The 24854-nt window shown below is 41.7% G+C and overlaps 2 protein-coding genes across 2 annotated transcripts; one reads left to right on the plus strand and one right to left on the minus strand.

Annotated features, from left to right (window-relative positions):
- Positions 1–861: 861 nt before the first annotated feature.
- On the minus strand, positions 862–21294 carry LOC145431047 (DIS3-like exonuclease 1). The gene is made up of 11 exons (XM_080306359.1): positions 21155–21294; positions 19256–19384; positions 17572–17693; positions 15972–16139; positions 14218–14296; positions 13934–14107; positions 10999–11168; positions 10304–10465; positions 4051–4298; positions 1939–2031; positions 862–1856 (listed from the first exon to the last, which is right to left on the minus strand). Exons 1-11 carry the CDS (start codon positions 21177–21179, stop codon positions 1562–1564), a joined length of 1665 nt encoding a protein of 554 aa, XP_080162485.1. The 5' UTR covers positions 21180–21294; the 3' UTR covers positions 862–1561.
- Positions 21142–23454, plus strand: LOC145431056 (serine/threonine-protein kinase pim-3-like). Its single transcript, XM_080306376.1, has 4 exons — positions 21142–21420; positions 22436–22616; positions 22703–22873; positions 22963–23454. The coding sequence occupies exons 1-4, from the start codon at positions 21142–21144 to the stop codon at positions 23052–23054; spliced, it is 723 nt and encodes a 240-aa protein (XP_080162502.1). The 3' UTR covers positions 23055–23454.
- Positions 23455–24854: the final 1400 nt, after the last annotated feature.

Here is a 24854-nt window from a genome sequence, read left to right on the forward strand (position 1 = left end):
ATTCCAATATTCTCACTGAAATGACTTTCTGATAAAATGTTTTCTGCTGAGGAACGTGTTCTGCTTAGACGCCTGATTTTAAAAATAACGTCTCTATTAGACCGTACTATAATTTATTATCGATGAAAAGAAATATATGGTATCCATCTGTAATTCTGTAAATAACACAGCAAAAAACCAAACTAAACATAAAGACCTGGAAGACTCCTGCGTCTAAATTCATTCAGTTATTGTACTGAGTCCTGAACATGTTAGAAATATGGTATCTAAGCAGATTCTTACTCTGGATGGCATTACCTTGGCCTCCAGTAACGCTGTGAGGAACCTTGGAGTCATGTTTGACCAGGACATGTCCTTCAATGCACATATTAAACAAATATGTAAGACTGCGTTCTTCCATTTGTGCAACATCTCTAAAGTTAGAAATATCCTGTCTCAGAGTGACGCTGAAAAACTAGTTCATGCATTTATTACTTCCAGGCTGGACGACTGTAATTCATTATTATCAGGATGTCCAAAAAACTCGCTGAAAAGCCTTCAGCTGATCCAAAATGCTGCAGCAAGAGTCCTGACAGGGACTAGAAAGAGAGAGCAGATTCCCTTCATTGGCTTCCTGTTAAATCCAGAATTCAAAATCCTGCTCCTCACATACAAGGTCTTAAATAATCAGGCCCCATCTTATCTTAATGACCTTGTAGTACCATATCACCCTATTAGAGCACTTCGCTCTCGCTCTGCAGGCCTACTTGTTGTTCCTAGAGTATTTAAAAGTAGAATGGGAGGCAGAGCCTTCAGTTTTCAGGCCCCTCTTCTGTGGAACCAGCTTCCAGTTTGGATTCAGGAGACAGACACTATCTCTACTTTTAAGATTAGGCTTCAAACTTTCCTTTTTGCTAAAGCATATAGTTAGGGCTGGACCAGGTGACCCTGAATCCTCCCTTAGTTATGCTGCAATAGACCGTGGCAGCTGGGGGATTCTCATGATGACGCCGAACATCATCATCACCTCTTTGTCATCATTATCACTGACTACATGTTTATAGACCAATCTCCATTTAATCATTAGTTATCATTAATCCCTGGCCCTTTTCCACAGGTGTCTTTTGACCTGATTTCCTCCCCTCGGCTGTATGAAGTGTTTCGGGGTGACTGATACTGAATTTTCTAACCATGATGTCATCTGACAAAATGACCAAACACAGAGGTTAAGTCAAACTTTCACTTAGACAGAAGCTTAGAAGGGAGAATCTTCTGCAGCTGAAATGTGCGAGAAAGATAGTGGTTCCAGTTTTTAATGTGCAGAATGGATTTCTCTCCACTGAAGCTATGTGCACGGTTTACTTTGTTTGATTCACTTCAGATTCATTGAATCATTTTGTGTCGTATGTTAGACGTCAGTAGTGACGATGTGTTAGGGTTAGACACTCAGCTATAACATGCTTACGCTTTCAATTAAGAACATGAACCTTAAATGTTTGCAGTCTTTATTTATATAGTCTTACTGTTAAGTACACACATTACCAAAACACACAAAATACTCTATGAAGATACAAGAAACCAATCATACCTCCACTCCTTCCAGCTCCAGCGCTCCTCCTCTGTCCCTCTTTGCCCGAAGATGTCTGGCTACATGTGTGAGCATCTCAAGTGCCTCAGTGAGTTGAGCTAGCTTAGAACCCTTTTCCTGAGGACCCAGGTTGGCCAGTTCCGCTACCTCAACCTGTTCTCCGTTGAGGAGCGCCTGAGCCAGCTCGTAGTGGAGCTGATAGGAGGAGCGGATGAGTGTACGACCATACCAGACCTCTTGGACTTCAAGGGATTCTGCGTCAAGCTCCCAAAGCACGCTCATTGCATACCTGAATTTGAAAGTGTCAGTTACACAACTAGCATGCATTTTAAGCATATGAAAATGAAACGTGTGATGGGAAGTCTACTAACCTGTCAGCACCTCCCAGCAGTGAGCAAAGGTCTGCGCTGAGAATAGCAGGCAGCATGTCGTACCTGCGGTCTGCCAGGTAGTAGGTTGTAGCCCTTAAGAAGTGACATAATAAATATAAAAAGGCAATGAGATCAAAGCAGCAGCTTTATCATCTTCTTTCTAATCAAAAGTGAGACATAATTTGAAAATAAGTACTAAATATTCAGAGTTTGTTCCACCTTTGTCATTTTCATCCTTCTGTTTATTAATAAGTCAGGAAGGATGAAATAAATAAGCAAAATGTTTTTCTTATGATTTAATAAATATTCCCCATTTTCTGAAATAGAATTTAAGGCTTCAAACCACAATCATGAGATTTTAATTTACTTCTTTAAAGTGTGGAGGCGAGCTGGACAGGTGGGTGATCTGCACGCTGCTTTGTGGACAGCTATGAAATGTAAAATGGAATTTTAGAGTAAGTCAGAGAGAAAGCAGAGGACCAAAACTACATTAAAAATCACAACATAAAAAATATATAGTAAGATTTCAGTATTATTTTATAAGTGCACGTTGTTAACAGTCTACACGGAGTTTCTCTCCTCACTCGGCTCTCAATCATCTTCTGTACATGCTGCTGCTGCTGCTGCTGCTGCCTTTAAAAAACGACATGCACTTCATGGACCTTCTTACTAATTTATCTGCAGACTACACTTTATCAGATACATTTTATTAGCACTGGGTTAGACACTTCTGCCTTCTGAACACTCCTTTCTTCACTTCCAAGACTCAACAAGGTGCTGAAAGAATTCCGTAGAGATTTTGGATTATAGCGAGATTACACCGAGATGACAGCAGAATGCATTTGCTGCAGATTTGTCGGCCGTTCAGCTGTGACACAAATTTTTTTGGGCTGCTTCCCTGTCACATGGTGTCATCGCTGCATGTTCCCAGGAAGGAAAATTTGTGGAGATCAAGTGCAAGCATTACTTTTGCAGCCCCGACCTTCACTTCATTTACTGCAGATATTTTAAACTCAGTTTTATTCATTTGTACAATACAGCACAAAATAAATAAATAAATCAGAACATGTGCATATATCTGGACATAAACACAGATGAATATCTTCTTGTTCTATTACTGTGGTTCAACTGTCTTGTATCATCATCCTCTTTATTAATAAGATGCACTGAAAGCCAATTATAGACAAACCATTAACATCAGGTACTCAAGGTCACATGCCATCATGTGACCTCCGGTGTTTTCCTGACACCCGTAACTGTACAAAGGGGATCTGAAAACAAATGATGTGTGACACACTGTTCTTTACTTCTACCACTCAGTAGAATAAAACTAATTTAGTTGGAAGCGGACTCATTTTTCCTTTTTTTGCTGCATGACCTTCTGGTTGAATGTTGTGTACAAGTATGGCTGCCATGTCCCGTAGTAATATATGTTTATGAAGGCCACAGTGAAAATCACTCAGGCTTTCCCACAGCGGAAACATTCCCCTGTCCTGTTAATGGCATCGTACTCAAAATGAGCACAAGTTCTTCGTAACAACATGGACCACTGTGTTCTGTGTGTAGCAGTTCTCTACTGTGAGAACCCCAACCACCTTTTAGCACGACCAGCATTCGTCCATTCGCACACATATTCATACAGCGCGTTAGTCTATACCTTTAAGCATTTTCTCTCACATGCACACTCACACTAACGGATGCATCCAGGGAAATTTGGGGGTTAAGTATTTTGTGCAAGGTGACTTTAACATGAAGCCCGAAGGCATCAGGGATTGAACCAACAACGTGCTGACCATTGGTTCAATTCCTGGTGCCAGTGATACTTTCAAAGCCATCATGGACCCTGTGAAGTCCTTCTACATGTGATTAAATGATAGACATTTAAGGCTTAATGCTTCACATCAGACACGAGCCTTATTTAAGGTGGCCCTCTGTGTTATTTATAATTGCGCTACAAGGCATGCTGCTGATGCAACATTAATTCAGGCAACAACTTTCTTGCCTCTTTGTACTTCTGAAAGTTCCTCTGAACACTTATGCAAGATGCTGTAATTTTCTTTTATCCTTTTATATCCCACCTACTCTACCCAACCACTCCAACCAGTTCCTCACCTTGAACGTGCCTCCAAGTCTGTGAGCGAACCCTCTTTGACAAAGTGAGTGACATCAGCAATGTGAACTCCCAGCTCCAGCCTTCTGTTGGGGAGCTTGTGTACAGACAGCGTGTCGTCTACATCTTCACAGCCGCGTGGATCGATGCTGAACACCAGGCGACTGTCCCTAAGATCCCGCCGCTCTGCCACCTCAGAGGGGTCTACCGTCCACGGCTTCTCCAGAGAGTTGACCGGCATCTCTCTCAGCTGATGGCAGACGGACAGGCACAGCTAAACAGCCGCATAGTCTTTTGAACTTTTCACATTTTGTTATGATTCTATACAAAACATTAATAATAATAATAATAATAATAATACATTTTATTAAGCGCCTTTCAAAACACTCAAGGACACTTTACACAAAGACAAAGCAAAACAGTGTTTCACTTTCAGTTGCTCCCTTGTCACAAGGGGTCACCACACCTGATAGCTCAGCATCTTTTGATACGGCAGAGTTTTATACCAGATGCCCTTCCAGGCACAACCCTGATTTGTATCTCCGGTTGCAATCGAACCAGTGACATTTTGCCTGCAAGCCAGTGTGTAAACCACTGATGAAAAAAGGAAAGAATGAACTATTCCACATATTTAATGATTCTTTAATATTTTGTTGATTTGATAATAATAATAATAATAATAATAATGGATTGGATTTATATAGCGCTTTCCAAGGCACCCAAAGCGCTTTACAATGCCACTATTCATTCACTCTCACATTCACACACTGGTGGAGGCAGCTACAGTTGTAGCCACAGCTGCCCTGGGGCAGACTGACAGAAGCGAGGCTGCCATATCGCACCATCGGCCCCTCTGGACAACAATAGCTATATTGCAATCTTTAAAACCTTTGGTTACTATGGTAACTCTCTGATAACCAAGCACTCTCTGATGTGACCAATCACAGAAGCTCTACTGCCACCCCCTTTATAACATAAAAAGTTATGAATGATGTTCCAGTCTATGATAGTGGACTCATCTGTGCTTGTCCTTTGTTACAGCCCATTGCAACCCTTACACTCCTTACAGTGGAAATGCAGTTGTCTTCAGGTGTTGCCTAGGTTTAACTGCCGATTGTCTACACCTGGTGAGGTGTGGCTAAAGGCGTTCCTGAAGTGGTCTAGTCCAATCACCTTCTCCAGGCCAATCAGCATTCATGCTGTGTCCTCGGTTATTCTTCCTTGTACACGCCTCATCTCATCACTCATGCTCCATTCAACCATTCCACCACCAGCTTCCAGGCTCTCGGGGCTCCTGCTCTAATCCTTTTCACAGACGGGGTTCTGTTCCGCTGAGATAGGCCATCTGAGTCTAACGGCAAATCACCTGTTTAAATTCTGTTCATCAGTAAATCAATTTCATTCTTTCAAATAACCTCTCCTTATTAAAATATCTGTACTGTATTTAGTGATGAACAATTGTTAAACTCTGGTGTTTGCTCCCATAATTTCCCTTTTATTTTGACGCTCTCTGCTCTTTCCTCTTTCACCTGATCTCTGACTGCGATTGTTTGGAGGTGAAAACCAAACATCACCTGGGTTTCAGAAAACCAGAGTTACCCTGGTAAGCAACCATTCTCTGTATCTCACTATGGGAGATATAATCTACTTCCAGGTTGTAAGTTCTTTATCCTTAACAAGGTATGGAGCAGGGTAAGCCCACACTAAGGACTGAGTGTGCCAGTGAGGATGCAATAATATCAAAAACGCATAACCTAACAAATGTAATAGATGGTCCTCTGGTGAACTGTGAAGGTCACACTCTCAGTAGCCTTCAACAGCCACACAGACAGATACACTCAACAAAACAGGAACACACAGATGCTTCAATCTATGCAAAGGAGTGCAAGACACAGAAAAGCGCTATATATGGCTACATTTTCAGCAATTTACCGTTTAAAAGTGGGCCCTGCATAAACAGGATGTGGACCAATTGGTGCATTCCCAAAGTAAATGTGATACGAAAGAGTAGCTAAATGCAGTTTAATAAATGGAAAATAATCCTCTCTTATTTAGCTAATCCTGAAGGAAACATAACATGTGGAACAGAGTTAGGAATGGGTACCGGCAATGTTCCCTCGAAGCTGTGTGTGTGCACAATTGCGCACTGCTGGCACGGTCTCTGCGCACAGAAAATCTGCGTTGCGCACAAAAAAAAAAATCTAACCTGAATTGAAATTAAAATCAATACTTTAACAAGTCTGTTTTGCAGTGTTAGTCAGTGACTGGCTGCTCCCGTATGGGATCCAGCCAGTAATGCGATTCACATTCGTATATACGCAGCTAATCAATGTCGTTGACAGGCTCTGACAGCGTCCTTATGTGCCGACACCGGTGTTTTAGCGAGCAAAGCGGCGTGGCGACGTTTAGTGTGTGTCAGAACAATGAGGCGACTGCTGAGTGTTACAGGTGTTACAGCAGTGACACATCTGCTGCTGTCAGGCCTGCAGGTATCAGGCTGTTGTTCTCCTTCATCTCATAGTTGACAGAAATTATTTTTGGAGTGGCACAAATAATTTGTGTGGCATCAGATTTGATGCAATTTGATGATTGTTCTCTAAATAATTTAAAATGTTTATTTAAAAAAACGCCTTGGCTGCATTTTTAGGTAAACAGCTGCAAAAAACTTTGTTGTTTGCATAACTCAGTTACTTTTTTGAAGAAGTAACTATATAATTAATTACCCAACATTGGTCATTATTTACTGTATTTTGCAGACAGAGTTACAGACTCTCTCCCAGACCACAGACTCATAATACAAGTCAGAGCTTTATGAAAAAAACAACCAAAGAAACTTGTGTTTTCAAAATTGGAGTTCAAGTTATTTTTACTTCCAATAGTGTTAACATGCTACACAGGTCATGAACAAGATTTTTTTGTTTTGTTTTTTTAAATTTTCATTGTAAGTGGGCTAAAATAGTTAATTAAAAGTAGTCTAACATAAATGTAAATGCTGTAATTTTATTATTTTAATAAACCATGTAACTTGCATGGATTCAATGCTGGCGTCACCACAGTGCACACGTCTGCTGTTGCTCACAGTGGTCCAAGGGATCGCTCAGGGAGTTTCTGTGTTCGCTCAGACACATGAAAAATTAGAGGGAACATTGGGTGCGGGTATACCGGATACGGGTGGCTTTTTTTTTTCTTGAGATGTCATACACTTTGGATTCTAGCCAATCATTTTACGTTTCCGAGGATAGTAGGCGGGTCCAGGTACGTATGTTCTTTGAGAGCAGAGCTACAGATTAAATGTCCAAGGCAAAGCGGTCAAAAGTCTGGCTGTACTTCACAGCAAAATATGCAAACTCAGCAGCAACAAGTGCTTTAAGGTGATACTGTGATACTGTGCAAAGGAAGTAACACCTCGAATCCAATGAAACACCTGGCAACGCAATAGCGTTTTTTTAAAAGCAGAGAAATGCGCCGTATTTGATAGCTTGCTGCGAGACTTCACACCGAGCACATCTGCTGCGGGTGGGTTGCCTGTTATTGGACCTGGAGTTAGCAACATCCCCCAAAAACCCGAAGAGGAGAGTCCTGGCCCCTAGCCCTGCCAGTGTAGCAGACGGATGATGATGCAGCAGCAACCGTTCTTCTCTGCGTGAGGAGCTTAATGTTGTTCGTGTGTAATTTACGTTGAGTAGGCTAACCACGTTATTACATTAATGCATGTAAGGTGAACTAGCAAACACCGTCGTAGTTACATGCGACTGTCTTCTTGTTTGATAGAGTGATACCATACATGCCCTGTAGCTGCAGAAAAAGCTAACACCGTTATCTTTTTACAAAAAAAACAAACAGCTAAACATGTTTTCCATTATTCACCGGTTCCAAACAAAGTAGGTATGTTGTATCAAAAGAAAAGGCTAACTTGGTTATCATTTTGCAGAAAAAAGAGACTGCTAAAAATAAAAACATAAGAGGTTTTTGGACAAAGTTTGTGTTCTCCATTCTTTAAGCAATTCAATTCAATTCAATTTTATTTATATAGCACCAAATCACAACAAAAGTCGCCTCAAGGCGCTTCATAGATACAGAGAAAAACCCAACAATCATATGACCCCCTATGAGCAGCACTTTGGCAACAGTGGGAAGGAAAAACTCCTGTTTAACAGGAAGAAACCTCCAGCAGAACCAGGCTCAGGGAGGGGCGGGGCCATCTGCTGCGACCGGTTGGGGTGAGAGAAGGAAGCAACGGTTAGAGCACCATTTAAGCACCCGCACAGTTTCAAAAGTACCGGTATCGGATAAAACCTAAACGATACCCATCCCTAAACAGAGTATAGATAAGGAATCTCTCAAATACTTCATAAAATGAGCATGTAGAAAGTGATCTAGCATTCTGAATGTTCACAATGACTCTCAGAGAGAGACCTGCTTCATTTTAAATCAGCCACTCGTGTGCCACGCCCAGAGTGCTGACCATTTGGGATGTGGAAGAAAAAAATCACGCCAAGTCAATGTTCAAAGGCAATGGTCATGGCCAGTAGTGGAACAGAAAAGCTAGTTCTGCCATCAATGGCCTGATGGGCCAGTATGGGATCTATAAAAATGAGAGACAGCTACTCCTCCCTCACCCCACTCAGTATCACTGGTATGAGGTTGAGAAGGGGAAAATGCATACAGGTGCCCTTATCAAGCAGGTGGCCAATGTCCTGAAAGAGCTTAGCCAAGTAAGCTGACAGTAGGGTGACCACATTAAGGGTTATTATGGACCGAGCTGTCAACTTGCAAACCTTTTGGTCATATAAGTCTGTGAAGGTTCTCAGTCATCCAGGTCATCGTAGTCTAAGGAGCTTGGAAAGAAAAGCGTCCAAACTTCTATAAGTTCCTTGAAGACGTTTCACCTGTCAGAAGCTTCTTCAGGTCTAGGAGTAACTGGTGGAAAGAAAGGCTGTTGGCTCTTTTAAAGGGACAGTACCTAACCACTGGTACAGATATGTTGATGACACATGGGTCAAAATCAAAACCCAGGAAGTAGAATCCTTCACTGTTTACATCAACGCTGTGGATAAAAACAAAGTTCACCAGGGAAGACACAAAGGATAACAGTATGCCATTCCTGGACTTTGCCGTGCGCATTAAAGAGAACGGAAACCTCAACATGAAGTTTACTGGAAGCCCACACACACGGACCAGTACCTCCTGTTTGACTCCCATCACCCTCTGGAACACAAACTTTGAGTAATCAGGACCCTACACCACCGGGCAGAACATGTTCCCTCTAAGCCTGAAGGAAAAAAGAGGGAACACACACATGTAAAGGAAGCTCTTAAAATGAGACAAGACTCAGCTGTCAGAAGACATAGTTTGAAAGAGAAGTAAAAGAGGCATCTATGTCCACTGTGAGCGACCATCTTTGAACAGAGGCAGCGGCTTACGACACCAACTGTCTGCCATCTATAATCCAGTTTTGAGATCCCTTCCCAGACACTTCCACTCACATCCTGGGCCATCTGACCTCAGGAAATCACATGATAGGGTGGGGCTAGGATTCACAGTGGGTTCACCCGAATACTTGGCTGATTGTGACCCACACCCATTTTCACACCTTGGCTCGTGTGATTAGGTAGAGGATCATTAGGGGGTCCATCTCTCCTGGGGGACACTCCCATAGGGCTTAAAATCTGGGACTCTGCACCAGTTTCTCCTAGAACTGAAGAAACCTCTCAGATGAGAGGTGAAACATCTTCAAGAAAAAGTCCAGACTCTTTTTTTCCCCAAGCTTTTGGTATATGGAGCTGCTAGGGTTCTTTCACTGCTTGGTGATTTGGTAATAATGTTTTAATAATGTCCAGCTGTTTTTGGACAATTCTGAAGCTTATTAATCCTTAACAATCAAAAACCTACATCCAAAGTACAACCAGAGCTGGGAATTAGTAACAAAAACATATTTTCTGAAATTACTTAACTTACTAGAATCCTGCAAGTTTTATCACACAGGATGAAGCAAATTACTCACCAAAGTATTTCCAAACTGTGTAGATGGGTATTTGCCACCATTTGCGTCAATTATGGTTGAATTTAACTGTTTAATTGCAATTTATAGACATCAAAAAAAATCACATTTTATCATAATATTTATATTCACAATAATTGCTGATGGGTTCACAACAGCTAAATACGAAAGGTGAAACATACTATATAGGCTTGTGGAATTTGCCTTTTAGAGATGTAAAAACTTGAATTTATCTCTAACGTAGGTGCTCTCACCTGTGCGTCTGAGAAAGGAAGAATATGGATGCAGTTCTCTAGGAGGATGGTCTGGACCTCAGTCTCAAGCTCTCCAGCTCGACCCAAAACCCGTACACTATGGCCGTTGGGATAGAATGACGTGCTTTCCCATGAATCAATGCGCACCACAACTCTGTGGTCCTAGGTGAGGATGAGAAGACAGGGATAGAAATGAGACAGCACTTAGTAAACACTGGTCACACTATGAGACAAAAGCATAATGCTATAGTAACACTAGAGACTGGAGCGCAAACAAGATCGGTGTTGCTATGTGCAATGAATTTGCAATATTGTTGGCTTTGAAATGCTTCTTTGGAAGACGGGGACTAATTCTGCAACTACTCTCAGTCAGTTACTTTTATTTAAAGGGTGCAAAACACCAATCAAATGGTGATAAGATGGTCTGGAGATAGAGTCCTGCTTTTCAAGGCAATCACCTTGAAAGCGTTCATCCAGAGGTTGACAGTGTTGTATTCTCAACCTTTGATCGACCAGTTGGTTGCCGTAACTACTTGTAATTGAACGCTGAATGCAAAATATTCACTGCAATCACTGGAAAAGCAGCGTTTTTTCTTTGTTACAAGGCAGGTGCCGTCCTATTTTTACTCATGTGACTAAGCCATAATGTACATCATGAAAATAAAATCAACCTATAGATGTAAGTCAAGTCAGACCTGCAGAGCTTCAGCCTGTTGAGTACTGATGCGGATTTTAGGAATACGCTGGTCCCAAGGTATGGTCAGTATCCGCTGGGAATTCCTGCTCTGGGACTGAATCCCATCCCTAGTGGGGAAAGTTACCACGTAGTCTCTCCAGTTCCTCTGCAGGATCCCTACAATACGACCTGTGGGGTTAAATGTCAGACATCAGTACAGAGAGACATTTATGGAGTAAGTGAGGATGGACTCGATGATTGCGGTGTAGAATTGCATCATCGTCCGTGTTGGCAGGTTGAATTTCTTCAGCTGCCTCAGGAAGCACATCCTCTGCTGAGCCTTCTTTATGACGGAGGTGACGGAGGCTCCCACTTCAGGTCCTGGGTGATGGTGGTACCCAGGAAGCGGAATGAGTCCACAGAGGTGATGGGGGTGTCAGTCAGGATGATGGGGGGGAGTGGGGCTGTGTGCTTCCTGAAGCCCACAATAATCTCCACTGTCTTCTGGGCATTCAGCACCAGGTTGTTGTGGCTGCACCAGGACACCAGACGTTCAACCTCCCTCCTGTAGGCAGACTCGTCCCCGTCCGAGATGAGTCCAATAGCGGTGGTGTCATCTGCAAACTTGATTAGCTTGACAGACTGGTGGGTGGAGGTGCAGCAGTTGGTGTACAGGGAGAAGAGCAGAGGAGAAAGAACGCAGCACTGGGGGGGAGCCGGTATATACATATGTACTACATAATTACATATGTGTTCATTCATAGTTTTGATGCCTTCAGTGAGAATCTACTATGTAGAAGTACCAGGCCATGACAGAAAAACCACTAAAAAAAAGGCGTGTCCACACTTTTGACTGGTAGGGGCTTCAGGTGTGCTTAGTGAATACCTCAGGCACCAGAAACCCAAGAAAGAGGAGCAAGAAGAGGAACCATCATGGAAGGACAGGATCCTGCACAGTACCACCAACAGATAAAAGAACTAGCTCACATCCAGAAATCCTACCAGTGGCTGGACTGGACTGAAATAGAGCACAGAGGCACTAATAATGGCAGCACATGAAGCCATAAGTACAAGATCCATAGAGGCTGGGGTCTACCAGACCAGTCAGTCAAGACCCCAGATACAAGCGTAAAGATGCCCCTGAGACAATCCAGCACATAACAACAGGGTGCAAGATGCTAGCAGACATACATGGAACGCCATAACCAAGTGGCCGGCATAGTATAAAGGGAATATCTGTGCCGAGTATGGCCTGGAAGTCCCGAGGTCAAAACGGGAGACGCCCCTTAGTGTGATGGAGAATGACCGAGCTAAGATGCTTCGGGGCTTCCAGATACAGACGGACAAAATGGTGATGGCTAATCGGACATAGTGGTGGTGAACAAGCAGAGGAAGACGGCTGTAGTGACAGATTTAGCAATCATCAGGAACATCAGGACGAAGGAACATGAGAAGCTAGAGTACCAAGGGCTCAGAGAAGAGCTTGAGAAGATGTGGAGGTGACGGTAACAGTGGTCCCCGTGGTAACCTGAGCACTCGGTGCGGTGACTCCCAAGCTAGGCGAGTGGTTCCAGCAGATCCCGGGAACAACATCTGAGATCTCTGTCCAGAAGAGCGCAGTCCTGGGAACAGCAGAGATGCTGCGCAGGACCCTCAAGCTCCCAGGCCTCTGGTAGAGGACCTGAGCTTGAAGGATTGACCGCCCGCAGGGGGGGGAAGTTTTTTGTCCTTAGGACCTCGTGTGTAAAAATAATAACAATAAGAAGGGTTAACAATGGTCAATTGCCTCCAGTTAGATTAAAATGTATTTTATGTGTTGCATATTTTTTATGTAAAAACACAGGGTGTTCCCATTAGCCAAATTAAAAGTGTGACAAGCTAAAACAGTATTTTTGCACCTGAACTATCCCTCCCTGTTCTAGGTCTGCCACAGCTGAAAAGATTATTGATTATTTGTGCGAGTCCACGTGTATAGTTGCAGGAGTGTTCCTCGCCTTTTGAATACTGGGCCCTGAGTTGTGTGCTTAATTAATTAGTGTTTTTCTTTCTTTCTCTCTTTTGTCATTTGCGAGGTTACACTGGCAAACTTACGGGGCCCCGTCTGTCTCTGTTCTGTTGTGTTTGGTAAAGGGAACTGTATGTTAGTGGAAGCTCAGGATGCGTTCCCTGCCATTTGTGTCTCCTAGACTTAAAACTTTCTTTTGTATTGGACGAAAGAAAAGGTGTCAGACGTAAAAAAAATTCTACAGAAGATGAACAATATCTGCCATGTCATTAAAAAGCAGGAAAAACCAGCAAAGACGTGACACAGAACCTGAGAGATGCATTTGGCCCTTGAGTTGTTCGACGAAACTTCATCGTTATTTGAATCTCTGGAAATGTGGCTGTCAAGAAGCTATTCCCTGACGAATGGAACCATGGAGAAGAGGTTCAGTTGTGCCAAATTACACCAGAACTGTAATAAAAATCAGTAGCAACTTTAAAAAAAGTTTAATTGTGAATGCCTGTCCAGAAAATAGCTTCCAAATGTTATTTCACCCAAATATGTTCTTATAATGTTGCTTCATGCAGGTGATATAAACAAGAATGGTGAATGGACTAATTCTTATACAGCTCTTTTCTACTCTCACCCAATCACCCCATTCACACAAGCACTTCCTTCTATGCGTTTAAGTGCTTACTAAGCAACATTCACACTCACTATACTCCAATGGATGCATCGGAGAGCAACTTGGGGTTAGTATCTTTCCCAAAGATACTCGGCTTGCAGACTCGGGGAGCCACGGATCGAACCATTCATGTGGTTCGATCAAGATGCTTCATTGTTTTCATTACTTATTTGTGAGATATCCTGAACATATTTTAGGCAAATCAGACAGAAAATATAATACACAAAATATCATTAAATACAAAAATAAATCAAATGTGAATGAATGGAGTACAAACATTCCCACCTGTTGGCAGAGGTGTACTCTCATTGTCCTCTCCAGTTTTTTCATCCCCATCAGTCAGGGCTGTGTCCCTCCCTCTCCACTCGTTCTTGGGCAACAACTCCACCACAACCTCGTCCCCATGCACCGCTCTGTTTCGATTTTTTCGACCATACACAAGCACATCCCAAGTCAGATCTAAGATGGATAGGGGGGGGTCAAAGTCGGGAGAAGAGATCAGAAACGTCTAGCAAATATAAGTTTAATGTGTCTGTTCCACCTGTTTTGAAAATGTAAGGCGTTTTCACCTGTGCTCTTGGTTGAGAAGTTCTTCGGCCTGACGAAAGCCTCGTTCTGTGCCCGATGCTTGTTAACATTCAGTGTACCCTAGTAAAAAGGAATGAAACAAGACATTTACTCTTCTGCCACTGAGGTTGTGTTAAACAATCTGGTGAAAAACTCCACTGCCTTCTCTTTGTGACATCTCCATACCTGCTCAGGTACAGTTGGGGAAATAATTATCACTGCTGAATTTGTAGGTTTCCTCAGTTACAAAGAAAGAACAATTATTCATGTTATTTCTTTAATGTTAGTTTCATTTAATGGAGAGCGATAGAATATCAACCAAAAACTGTCTGTGAAGGTTCTCAGTCATCCAGGTCATCGTAGTCAAAGGAGCTTGCAAAGAAAAGCGTCTGGACTTCTTTAAGTTGCTTGAAGACGTTTCACCTCTCATCCGAGAAGCTTCTTCAGTTCTAAGCTCAAATGGTGGAGAGTCCCAGATATAAACCTAGTGGGAGTTTCCTCCCACAGAGGGACAAAAGGACCCCCTGATGATCCTCTAATCGCCTGAGCCAAGGTGTGAAACTGGGTGTGGGTCCCAATCAGCCAGAGTTTCGGGTGTGTTCATTGTGAAACCTGGCCCCACCTTATCATGCGAATTCCTGAGGTCAGATGGCCCAGGATGTGAGTGGGCGTTAAGGCGTCTGGGAAGGATCTCAAAACTGGATTATAGATGGCAGAGAGTTGGTGTCGTAAGCCCCGCCTCTGTTCAAAGATGGTCGCTCACAGTGGACATAGATGGCTTCTTTCACTCCTCTTTCAAACCATCTGTCCTCTCTGTCCAAAATGTGAACATTGGCATCCTCGAAAGAGTGACCTTTGACCTTTAGACGCAGATGTCCATCTGCCTCAGGAAACTCTTTCTCCCCATCGTCACCCTCTGACTACTCCACTTGATACCAAGAAAAGTCTTACCACTGGCAACAAAGGTCTCTACCCCAAATACTAAGCCATGTTTTGCTTGGGGACTCACTGAAAGTAACTTGCCAATCCCTTTATGACTTTTTAAAATAATAATAATAATAATAATGATGTGTTTTTTCTGTCTCTCTCCTTTAAAATTAAACTGCAAGAAAACTTAGAGACAGTTCATATCTTCTTCATTCAATAACAGTCCTGCTCTTCATCTCATTTTCTTTATTCGTCAGCCCCTCAAATACTCCTACCTCCTCAGCACACTCCCTACACTCATCAGTGTATTTCGTTAGTATAGATTAGTATATGTATTAAAGGTACCTGCAGTTTCTCTGAAAAATGAACAGGCTTAAAGCTACTAAAATATTTAAACGTTGTTCCTGCAGTTGTTTTAAACTCGTGTTTTAAAGAGAGATCCGGTATACTTAAAACAGGAGTTAGAGAATTGTGGATCAATATGTTTGTCATTGCACAAGATGATCAGATCTTTAGCATGAATGCTCACCTCTGTTTTCTACACACACACATCACTGATCACATCACATGCTCACAGAGACACATTCACATACACACACATCACATGTTCACTCTTGCAGAGACACACGTTCACATGTGCGTGTCTTATCTGTCGCATCATTAATGTTGATGTTTGTGTGACCACTGAAGTTAATAAAAGGGCTTTGAGGGAAGGCTGGAGTTGGGCTAAGATCAGATGAAGACCTTCTCCCCTTGCAGCAAGTAAAAGAAAGCGCTGAGTCAGCGGGGTTTGAGCGTTAGACCCAACAACAGGTTGGTACATTTTTACCTGAATGTAACGTTCAGACTTTATACCAGCCTCCAGGACTTCAGCGGGAAGATGTTCGGGAAACTCTTTCTCCCCATCGTCGCCCTCTGTCTCTTGTTGTGCCTGAGAAATGGAGCTAAACAGTTCATGGGCTGCCTGCAGATCTGACCAGAAGCTTTGCAAATAATCCTGGCAAAGGAAAAACACACAGGTCAAGAAATAAATTACTTCAGTTGGCCTTCTTAGCTCCAGTAACATCCCTTCAAGGGCCTAAGTTTTGGATCCTCTTCCACTTAACCTTATCAGGTTCGAGAAAGAGAAATAGAGTAAAATCTTTCAAATTCACCTCAAATCAACAGCCAGATGCTTAAACCTTTTGATACAGTTAGACGTCCTCAGTATTAGTATTACAATAATAGTTAAATAGATATAAGAACTGGTTTCAGAATAAATAAAGCGAGTTTTTGGAATGGGCTTCCCAAAGCAACAACCTCAACCCTGTTGTTAATTGTTGGACCGTGCTTAAACGCCACGACCGTTTTAGGAAACCAACCAATTTAAATGAATTCTACCAATTCTGGTTGAAAATCTCTGTTTTCAGTGACCGAAAACGCCGTTTACGTGTGGACGAAAGGCGCAAACACATAGAAAAATCTGCGTTTTCAAAAATACCCGGGTACGTATGTTTGGATAAAAATATACAAATCTGGCAGCAATGTATCAAAAATGTATCACAATAGAAAGCGTTGTAATATTAATTTCATGGCTACTAGCATGTACTGCTCTTTTTCCTTTAAATAAACATCAGACTTGATATCAGTCCTTATTGAGCAATGAGTTTACTCTCTGACCGACTCGTGTTTGCGGCGTTCCAAACACGTTGCCAAGAGGGAAGATGCAGAGTACCTGTGAAGCCAAACATATAATATCAATACCCATAACATGGCTAAAGGCTGTTTCTAACCTCTCTTCTTTACTTTAACTGTCATTTATTGACCATTTTAAATGGCGATACCAGTGTATCGACAAATAGGTAAAAAGTGTAACTGTTTTTTTCTGACAGAGCTCGGATCAATCAGTGCAATTACAAACAAGGCTGTGACCTTCACCTTTAGCGAAATTCTCATTTACATACTAGTTTAATAGTTTTCTGACTCATTGTCACTGTGTTTTATACAACCACAGCATGCTTGCTAGGCTGACATGAATTGAAAAACAAAGTGCAGCTCTCCGTATGTAAACAGACTAAATGCCACATATATTTACATTTTGTCACTTAACCAAGAAATCATGTGTAATGACCGAAAGTTTGACAACAACCACCAATTTCACTTCTAAGTGAGACTGTTCTAATACTGCTGCCAAAAATGTAAGTGTTTCAAAAACCCATGCCTGCTACATGCTACAATAGTCCCACTGAAGATTAGTGAAATAATACAGACCAACCAACTGTTCCATCATATAGGCTCCAACACAACGACTTTAACACAAAGAGCTGACTTTCAGTTTTAGGTGTTCAAACCACGTGTTTCTCTAAATGCATGATGATAAATCCCTGTAAGGTGGCTACATATAAGAAGCCGATATAGAGTAGATGGTATTATAAAGGTATTTCATATACCTGGACGGAGATGACGTACACTCCAGACGTCAGGCTGCTGAACTGAGCTACGGCCTCAGGATCCTCAGTGATCATCACTATATTCATCATTCCTGCCAGGTGGTTGTAGTACCACACTGCAGCTGAGTACACACACACACACACACACACACACACACACACACACACACACACACACACACACACACACACACACACACACACACACACACACACACACACACTAAATGAACTCACAAGTTTAGCATAAGATGCTAAACGCTAAAGCAATAATCTTTAACATATCCCACTAAGTTTTTGCTGTTTTGTAGGTGGAAGTTATGATTTCACACTACTTGTAATTCAAATGGTGCTTCCACAGAAAGAATATAAAAAATAAATAATTGAGTGCCTTATCTATATAATAAACACATTTCATGAGAACACACTGCACTTCTAGCTTCATTTGTTGGCACAACATAAAAGTTTGTCAGATCGTGATTAACATTACAACCAAGTCTCTATTATTAAAAACACTCATTAAATCCTTTTGGTGCTTTTCTCTATTAAACTGGTATAAATATTAATCACTTTTAAGCTGCCATTCACAAGTCCTCCTGACTTCTTTGTTCCTGCACTTGTTTTCTACCTGAAGTGGAGGAAAAACATTTTTGAAAATGTTAAAATGACCCCTTTACCCATTGAACCCCTATTGGGACAAAACACTATGAATGCTCGATTGACATCTTAGCCAGTACGTGTGCTCTAAGTGCCATATGCATCTGCACCGCTGGCCTGTTGCACAATTTGAAAGAAAGTTCAAATGTAATGTTTACATTTTTAAATCTCCCAGATGAATTTTGCACACGTGTGAACTATACATTTATGTCACTTTCACAAAATATTTTTTAAACCCAGAGACTTAACATTTTTAGAAACACAATTTCCTTTCAAGAGTTGCTGAGCAGAAGTAGTCAGCAGGTGCAGTCAAAGACATTTTGTGTGATTGGATGATTATCAGGATGTCCTAAAAGCATCATTTGAAAAACCTTCAGTTAATCCAGTCCAAGAACAAAAGAACATATTTCTCCCATACTGGCTTCCCTGTTAAATCCAGAATTTAATTTAAAATCTTCTTACACAGAAAAGTCTTGAATAATCAAACCCCTTTTACACACCCACTTTACTCTCAGGCTGCGGGCTTATTTGTGGGGTTTACAAAAGTAGAATGGGAGGCAGAGCATCAGCCTTCATGCCCTTTTTTGTAGAACCAGCTTCCTATTTGCACACGGGAGACTGACGCCCTCTCACTATTAAGATTAGGATTAAAACTTTCCTTTTTGATTTATAGTTAGGGCTGGATTGAGTGACCCTGAATCCTCCCTTAGTTACGCTGCAATAGGCAAGATTGGGGACTTCCCATGGTGCAAGTATTTCATCTTTACTGAAGAACTGAATATGTTTTATTAGCATAATCTCCATTATAATTAATGAGATTTACAAATTTCACCTAGTGAAACATGTAACGTCACACTTTGACCCAGAAAAACAAAATGAAGTCAAAGAAGTATAAGTAGAAGAAAAAACATGACAAAGAGGAAAAAATGAGAAAGGAAAAGACTCTATAGACTCTATTTCTATGCTACATGTGCTGCAGCAACTTGACTGTACACTTCAGTGAGTGTGGTAAATAATGAGCACTGACCTGGTCTGCCATTTTTCCTGGCTCTCGCCCTTCTCTCATGGACAGTAAGAGTACTTCTGAAATTCATTGGCAAACAGCACGCAGTCGTGTCGAGGGTCTTTGACAAGGGTTTGCAGCCGCTTGTAATATCTGCACAAACGCACATTACAAAAACAAGTACATTCAATAAAATCATAAATTACACTCAAGAAAGCCTCTCATTAGTTTGGGAGAATGGTGGGGATGTTAGGAGAACGTTAACCCTGAAGCACGAGGGAGAAAAAATAGACCAACGTATGTTGACTTTTCCTAACATAATTTATGTTCCTTTGTTCATTTTGGCTCATTTTTTAAATTCACTCTTGTTTGTAAAAATCAAAATAAAACAAAGACTTGTCTGTCAGATAATATGCATTAGACCTAAACATAAGATCCTGATCTGAAATTATTGAAAGAGGATGACACCTGGCTTTGTTATCCTTTGAGTTTCACAATAAAAGCCCAGTTGGTGAACTAAAGCAGCAGATTGCTTTTTTCTGAAACATGTTGACTATGTGTGAACACTATACTGCACTAACTTTAACGTGGCACATTTCAGAGTACATGTAGTAGCTGTTTCACACTAAAAATGAACACTTGTACTGATCAAACAGATGAAATAAGAAATAAAGGCCTACAAATGCCCCGATCACTAGTTGAGTTAATATAGATGATGTATAGAAAATTCAGCGATTCTGCAAAGTGAAACTGCAAAGAGAGTCCACGATGAAGCTTTTTTCTCTTTGCTGTGTACGTTAAATTCAATGGAAAACAGTAAGTAGTGATTCAGTATGACAACTCTGTATGTTTCACCAGATGTCCACCTAACGCTATCAAAGTGAAGCCTCATCACATTAATGATGCAACACTCTAAAATGGCTGTGTGAGCACAAATCAGGAATAAACTGGACTGAAACCCGAGTTCACGTGGGACTTCTTATTTACAGTGCTCATCAAGTTTGTCCAAAGCGCTCCTGCATGTTTATGCTGGACACATATTTCAAGTCACAGGCTGCGTCTCTTTCAGCTTTGTCAGCAGAGCTCGGATATAATGAGGCTGACCCCTGGTCAATGTCTACAGACATGTGTAGCTAGGTTAAGCTGGGCACACAGCTAACAGCTTGATTATGAATGCAACTCAACATTTCAAACAGAGCATCAGAATGGGGAGGAAAGTCGTTTAAAAGACTTTGAGCACGGCTGGTTACTGGTTGCAGATGAGCTACTCTGAGCATTTCAGGAAGCAGGTGCCGTGTTTGGGGATAGTTAACAACGCAGACAAGTTGCATTCATTTTAATGACATCACCACTAACTGCATTTTAAGACATGCAGTTAGTGGTGACAGGTTAATTGGAAACACTAAATTGCCCATAGGTGTGAATGCAGAAATGCGAGTGTGAATGGTTGTGTTAGTCCTGTAAGACTGGCTGACACATACCCAGGTACTTATATTCAGGTGAAGAGCAAAATGAACATTTAGGGTACAGCAGAGAGTAATTTGTGTGACAGCTGTAGTAAAACCCAATTTGTGTTTGTCTGTTTAGGTGACTTCCAAGCAAGATACGTGGAGGAGCACCGGCTTGGAGAAGGAGGCTGTGGAGCAGTGTTTGCTGGCTACCGCATAAAGGATCATTTACCAGTAAGTGTTCAGATGGTGGTAGTAAGACAGGCAGTAATGCAGATAAGGGATAATATCGTAAGCTGAGATGTATGCTGTTTTACACCTTTAATGATGTCATACTGAGGAAATGCTCATCAATGCCCTGTGTCTTTTAGGTGGCCATCAAACACATCCCAAAGGGGAAAGTGTACTGCAAAGTGAAGGTAAATGTGCAAGACTTGAATTGTTTTTACATTAGTGGATTGCATGCAGCGTTCACCTGTGGAACGTCTGTGCCTCATCATCCACTTTGTTGAAATATTTCAGGATGATAACGGGAAGAATGTGTCAGTGGAAGTTGCCATCATGCTGAAGCTTGCAGCTGAAGCAGATGGATCAGTGGAAACATCAGCCCCAGTGTCTCTGTTGGAGTGGTTTGACTTTGGCAGAGAGCTGATCCTGGTGATGGAGAGACCTGTCCCCGCTGTGGACCTGGATAAATACATAGAAGAAAATGGAGGATTTTTGCCAGAGGACAAGGCCAAGGCAAGTTGACTTGCCTTAGAAGAGTCTTAGACTGTACATCATTCAATCAAAGCACAGAGTATTAGAGAAACATTAACCCATTGATTGATTATTGTCTTTTTCATCGTTTCCAGGTAGGGCTGGGCTATATCATACCATTCACGGTAATACCGGTGTAATTTTGGGCAACGATAGGAAAATGAAATATCGCGCTAGAATAGGTAAAACGCGCATGCGCAGTGCCTATGTTTACATACGCAGATGGCGGTGACGCAGAAAGAGAAGAGCAAAAGTGGATCGTTGAATGAAACGGATGAACCAGAACTGGTTTGTAAAAATGCTGCAACTTTAGTGGTGTGGAACTGGTTTAGCTTTCGTCCGTCAGATACACAACAAAGCACGATTTTTGGTAGCGCATGCTAGCGGGCCGCCGTTATTACCGTGTTGTTTGGAAAATACGGCACACTTAAAATCAATCCTTTGATTTTTCTGAAACTCGACAGTGCCCCTTATAATCCCGTGTGCCTTATGTATGAATTCTGGTTGTGTTTACTGACCTCAAAACGATTTTATGTACACGGCGACTTTGCTAAGCTACAAAGCCGCACCGCTCGATGGATTGTCGGAGCATTACGGCTATCGTAGGCAGGCGCCTCGCGGAGTGATACGTACTGCACCTCAACGTGATATTACCGTATTGTGTGTGTATAACCTCTTTTTAAGCTTTGTGGATATTTTACATGGTTATGCTGAGGATATGTCGGCCAATTTCCACTGGAAATGCCTTTTGGTTAAACTGTCAGCGAGGAATTTGCATTTGCACTGTTACATTTTTATATAACTTTAATGCACATAAAAAAACAGCTGCTTGTTTAAGTGAAAATACATTTATGGGGTTTTTTGCACTAATAAAGTTGTGGCGTTGTAAAGTATTTTGTCTAGTGTCAGTTATATCGTCAGTTATATCGTTATCACAACTTTTCAAATGTATATCGTGATAAATATTTTTGGTCATATCGCCCTGCTCTATTTCCAGGTCATTCTGAAGCAGCTGGTTGATGCTGCGAAGCACCTGGAGGATAAACACATCTTTCACCGGGACATCAAGAGTGAGAACATTCTAATTGAGACCGGCTCAGATGTACCGCGTGTTCGTATCATCGACTTTGGACTGAGCTGCTTTGTTAAGGAGCAGTCGCAGTACCGCGTCTTCTATGGTAACATATTCTGCTCTTGCTCTTCACAGATGTCACAATTTTCGCCTTTTGTTTTAGAAGAAATTGCAATTGTGTCTGTTTATTAGGTACAGAAATTTACTCCCCTCCCGAGTGGTACGGGCGCAGTTGCTACAGGTGTGGACCCACCACGGTATGGCAAATGGGAGTGGTTCTGTACGAAGCGCTTCATGCCGGGGACTTTAACACCACGAGCTTCCTCAAAAAGCGCCTGAAATTCAAAAGACATCTGTCCAAAAGTAAGAAAACGTCACACTTCAAGACTGACTGATGGCTTGGACCACTGGAACTATCATCTTCATGTTTTTTCTCTTTCCTTTCTTTCCAGACTGCCGGGATTTCTTGGACGCGTGTTTAACCAAAGTCCCGGAGACGCGGCCGACGCTGGAGGAGCTACAGCATCACACTTGGCTGAGATAAGCCTATCACACACACACACACACAAACACACACAATTCAGACGTTATCATTTATGTGTGATGTATGAATTACCTTTCTTTTTTTCAGGAAATAATTTTTTTTAATTGGCCCACTTTAAATTTCAGTGTTTTGGAATTCCTGTAACCCCCCCCAGCCATCCCAGGAAAGGGGATCTCTCTTTGAATGGGCTTTCCCGAGGTTTCTTCCCGTCAGTCTGGCCCCCCCAGGGGAGTTTTTCCTCGTCTTCATAGAGAGCTTGGGCTGGCTCAGGAGCTCCATCAAAACTGTCTTTATTTAATTACTCTAATGTAATCATATACTTTAAAGTAATCAAATAAAAGACAGTAAAAATCTGAAGACTTGAAGTAAACTTCCATTAAAATAAAACTTGTTTAATTCATCTTTGCTGAGGATACTGTGTTATTACTATTTCAAGGATTATGTCAGAACACCGGATACTGGTACCCATCCCTACCCATCACTAGGGAACAGAACAAACCAGACATCAATTACAACAAAAATGACACTGACCCAGCCAGCATGACTCGTCTGCCTTAAGAAATGTTTAGCAATATTACAAATTGGGTGATATGCCTTAAAGTAGCTTCTCATGTGTTCAGCATTGTCAAAGGCTACATTTTAATTAAAACCACAATCTAGTAATGTTCTGTCTTTAACCTTCCTAATTTGTTTTTTGTCCTAACCTAATACTAAATTGCCAGTGAAAACAAAAGTTACATAAATAAAGAAGAGTAAAGAAAATTACGGTCTTTTTTTATTGTAACAGTTTACCAGTGTACAGTTTGGTTTGTGACATATCTATCTAATAGACTCCAATTTGTGCATGTAAATGGAGAGTCCTCTTCACACACTGAGGTTAATTATGGAGTTCCACAGGGTTCAGTGCTAGGACCAATTCTGTTTACATTATACATGTTTCCCCTAGGCAGCATCATTAGAAGACATAGCATAAATTTTCACTGCTATGCAGATGACACCCAGCTCTATCTGTCCATGAAGCCAGATAACACACACCAATGAGTTACACTGCAGGAATGTCTTAAAGACGTAAAGACCTGGATGGCCGCTAACTTTCTGCTTCTTAATTCAGATCAAACTGAGGTTATTGTACTCGTCCCTGAAAAGTTTAGAAATATGGTATCTAACCAGATTCTTACTCTGGATGGCATTACCTTGGCCTCCAGTAACGCTGTGAGGAACCTTGGAGTCATTTTTGACCAGGACATGTCCTTCAACGCACATATTAAACAAATATGTAAGACTGCGTTCTTCCATTTGCGCAACATCTCTAAAATTAGAAATATCCTGTCTCAGAGTGACGCTGAAAAACTAGTTCATGCATTTATTGTGTGAATGTGTGTGTGAATGGGTGGATGACTGGATATGTAAAGCGCTTTGGGGTCCTTAGGGACTAGTAAAGCGCTATATAAATACAGGGCATTTACCATTTATTACTTCCAGGCTGGACGACTGTAATTCATTATTATCAGGATGTCCAAAAAACTCACTGAAAAGCCTTCAGCTAATCCAAAATGCTGCAGCAAGAGTCCTGACAGGGACTAGAAAGAGAGAGCAGATTTCTCCTGTTAAATCCAGAATTGAATTCAAAATCCTGCTCCTCACATACAAGGTCTTAAATAATCAGGCCCCATCTTATCTTAATGACCTTGTAGTACCATATCACCCTATTAGAGCACTTCGCTCTCGCTCTGCAGGCCTACTTGTTGTTCCTAGAGTATTTAAAAGTAGAATGGGAGGGAGAGCCTTCAGTTTTCAGGC

The sequence above is a fragment of the Astatotilapia calliptera genome, chromosome 9 (assembly GCF_964374335.1).
Source record: "Astatotilapia calliptera chromosome 9, fAstCal68.1, whole genome shotgun sequence".
Classification (NCBI taxonomy): domain Eukaryota; kingdom Metazoa; phylum Chordata; class Actinopteri; order Cichliformes; family Cichlidae; genus Astatotilapia; species Astatotilapia calliptera.

Excerpts from the sequence above, each read along its gene's own strand:
- LOC145431056 (XM_080306376.1), top strand. The coding sequence starts at position 21,142 with ATGCAGCGTTCACCTGTGGAACGTCTGTGCCTCATCATCCACTTTGTT. Across the intron at positions 21,421-22,435 it reads TGCCAGAGGACAAGGCCAAG|GTCATTCTGAAGCAGCTGGT; the intron begins GCAAGTTGACTT and ends CTCTATTTCCAG. Across the intron at positions 22,617-22,702 it reads GCAGTACCGCGTCTTCTATG|GTACAGAAATTTACTCCCCT; the intron begins GTAACATATTCT and ends TCTGTTTATTAG.
- LOC145431047 (XM_080306359.1), bottom strand. The coding sequence starts at position 21,179 with ATGATGAGGCACAGACGTTCCACAG. Across the intron at positions 16,140-17,571 it reads TGTACGTCATCTCCGTCCAG|GATTATTTGCAAAGCTTCTG; the intron begins GTATATGAAATA and ends TTCCTTTGCCAG. Across the intron at positions 2,032-4,050 it reads GACTTGGAGGCACGTTCAAG|GGCTACAACCTACTACCTGG; the intron begins GTGAGGAACTGG and ends TCACTTCTTAAG.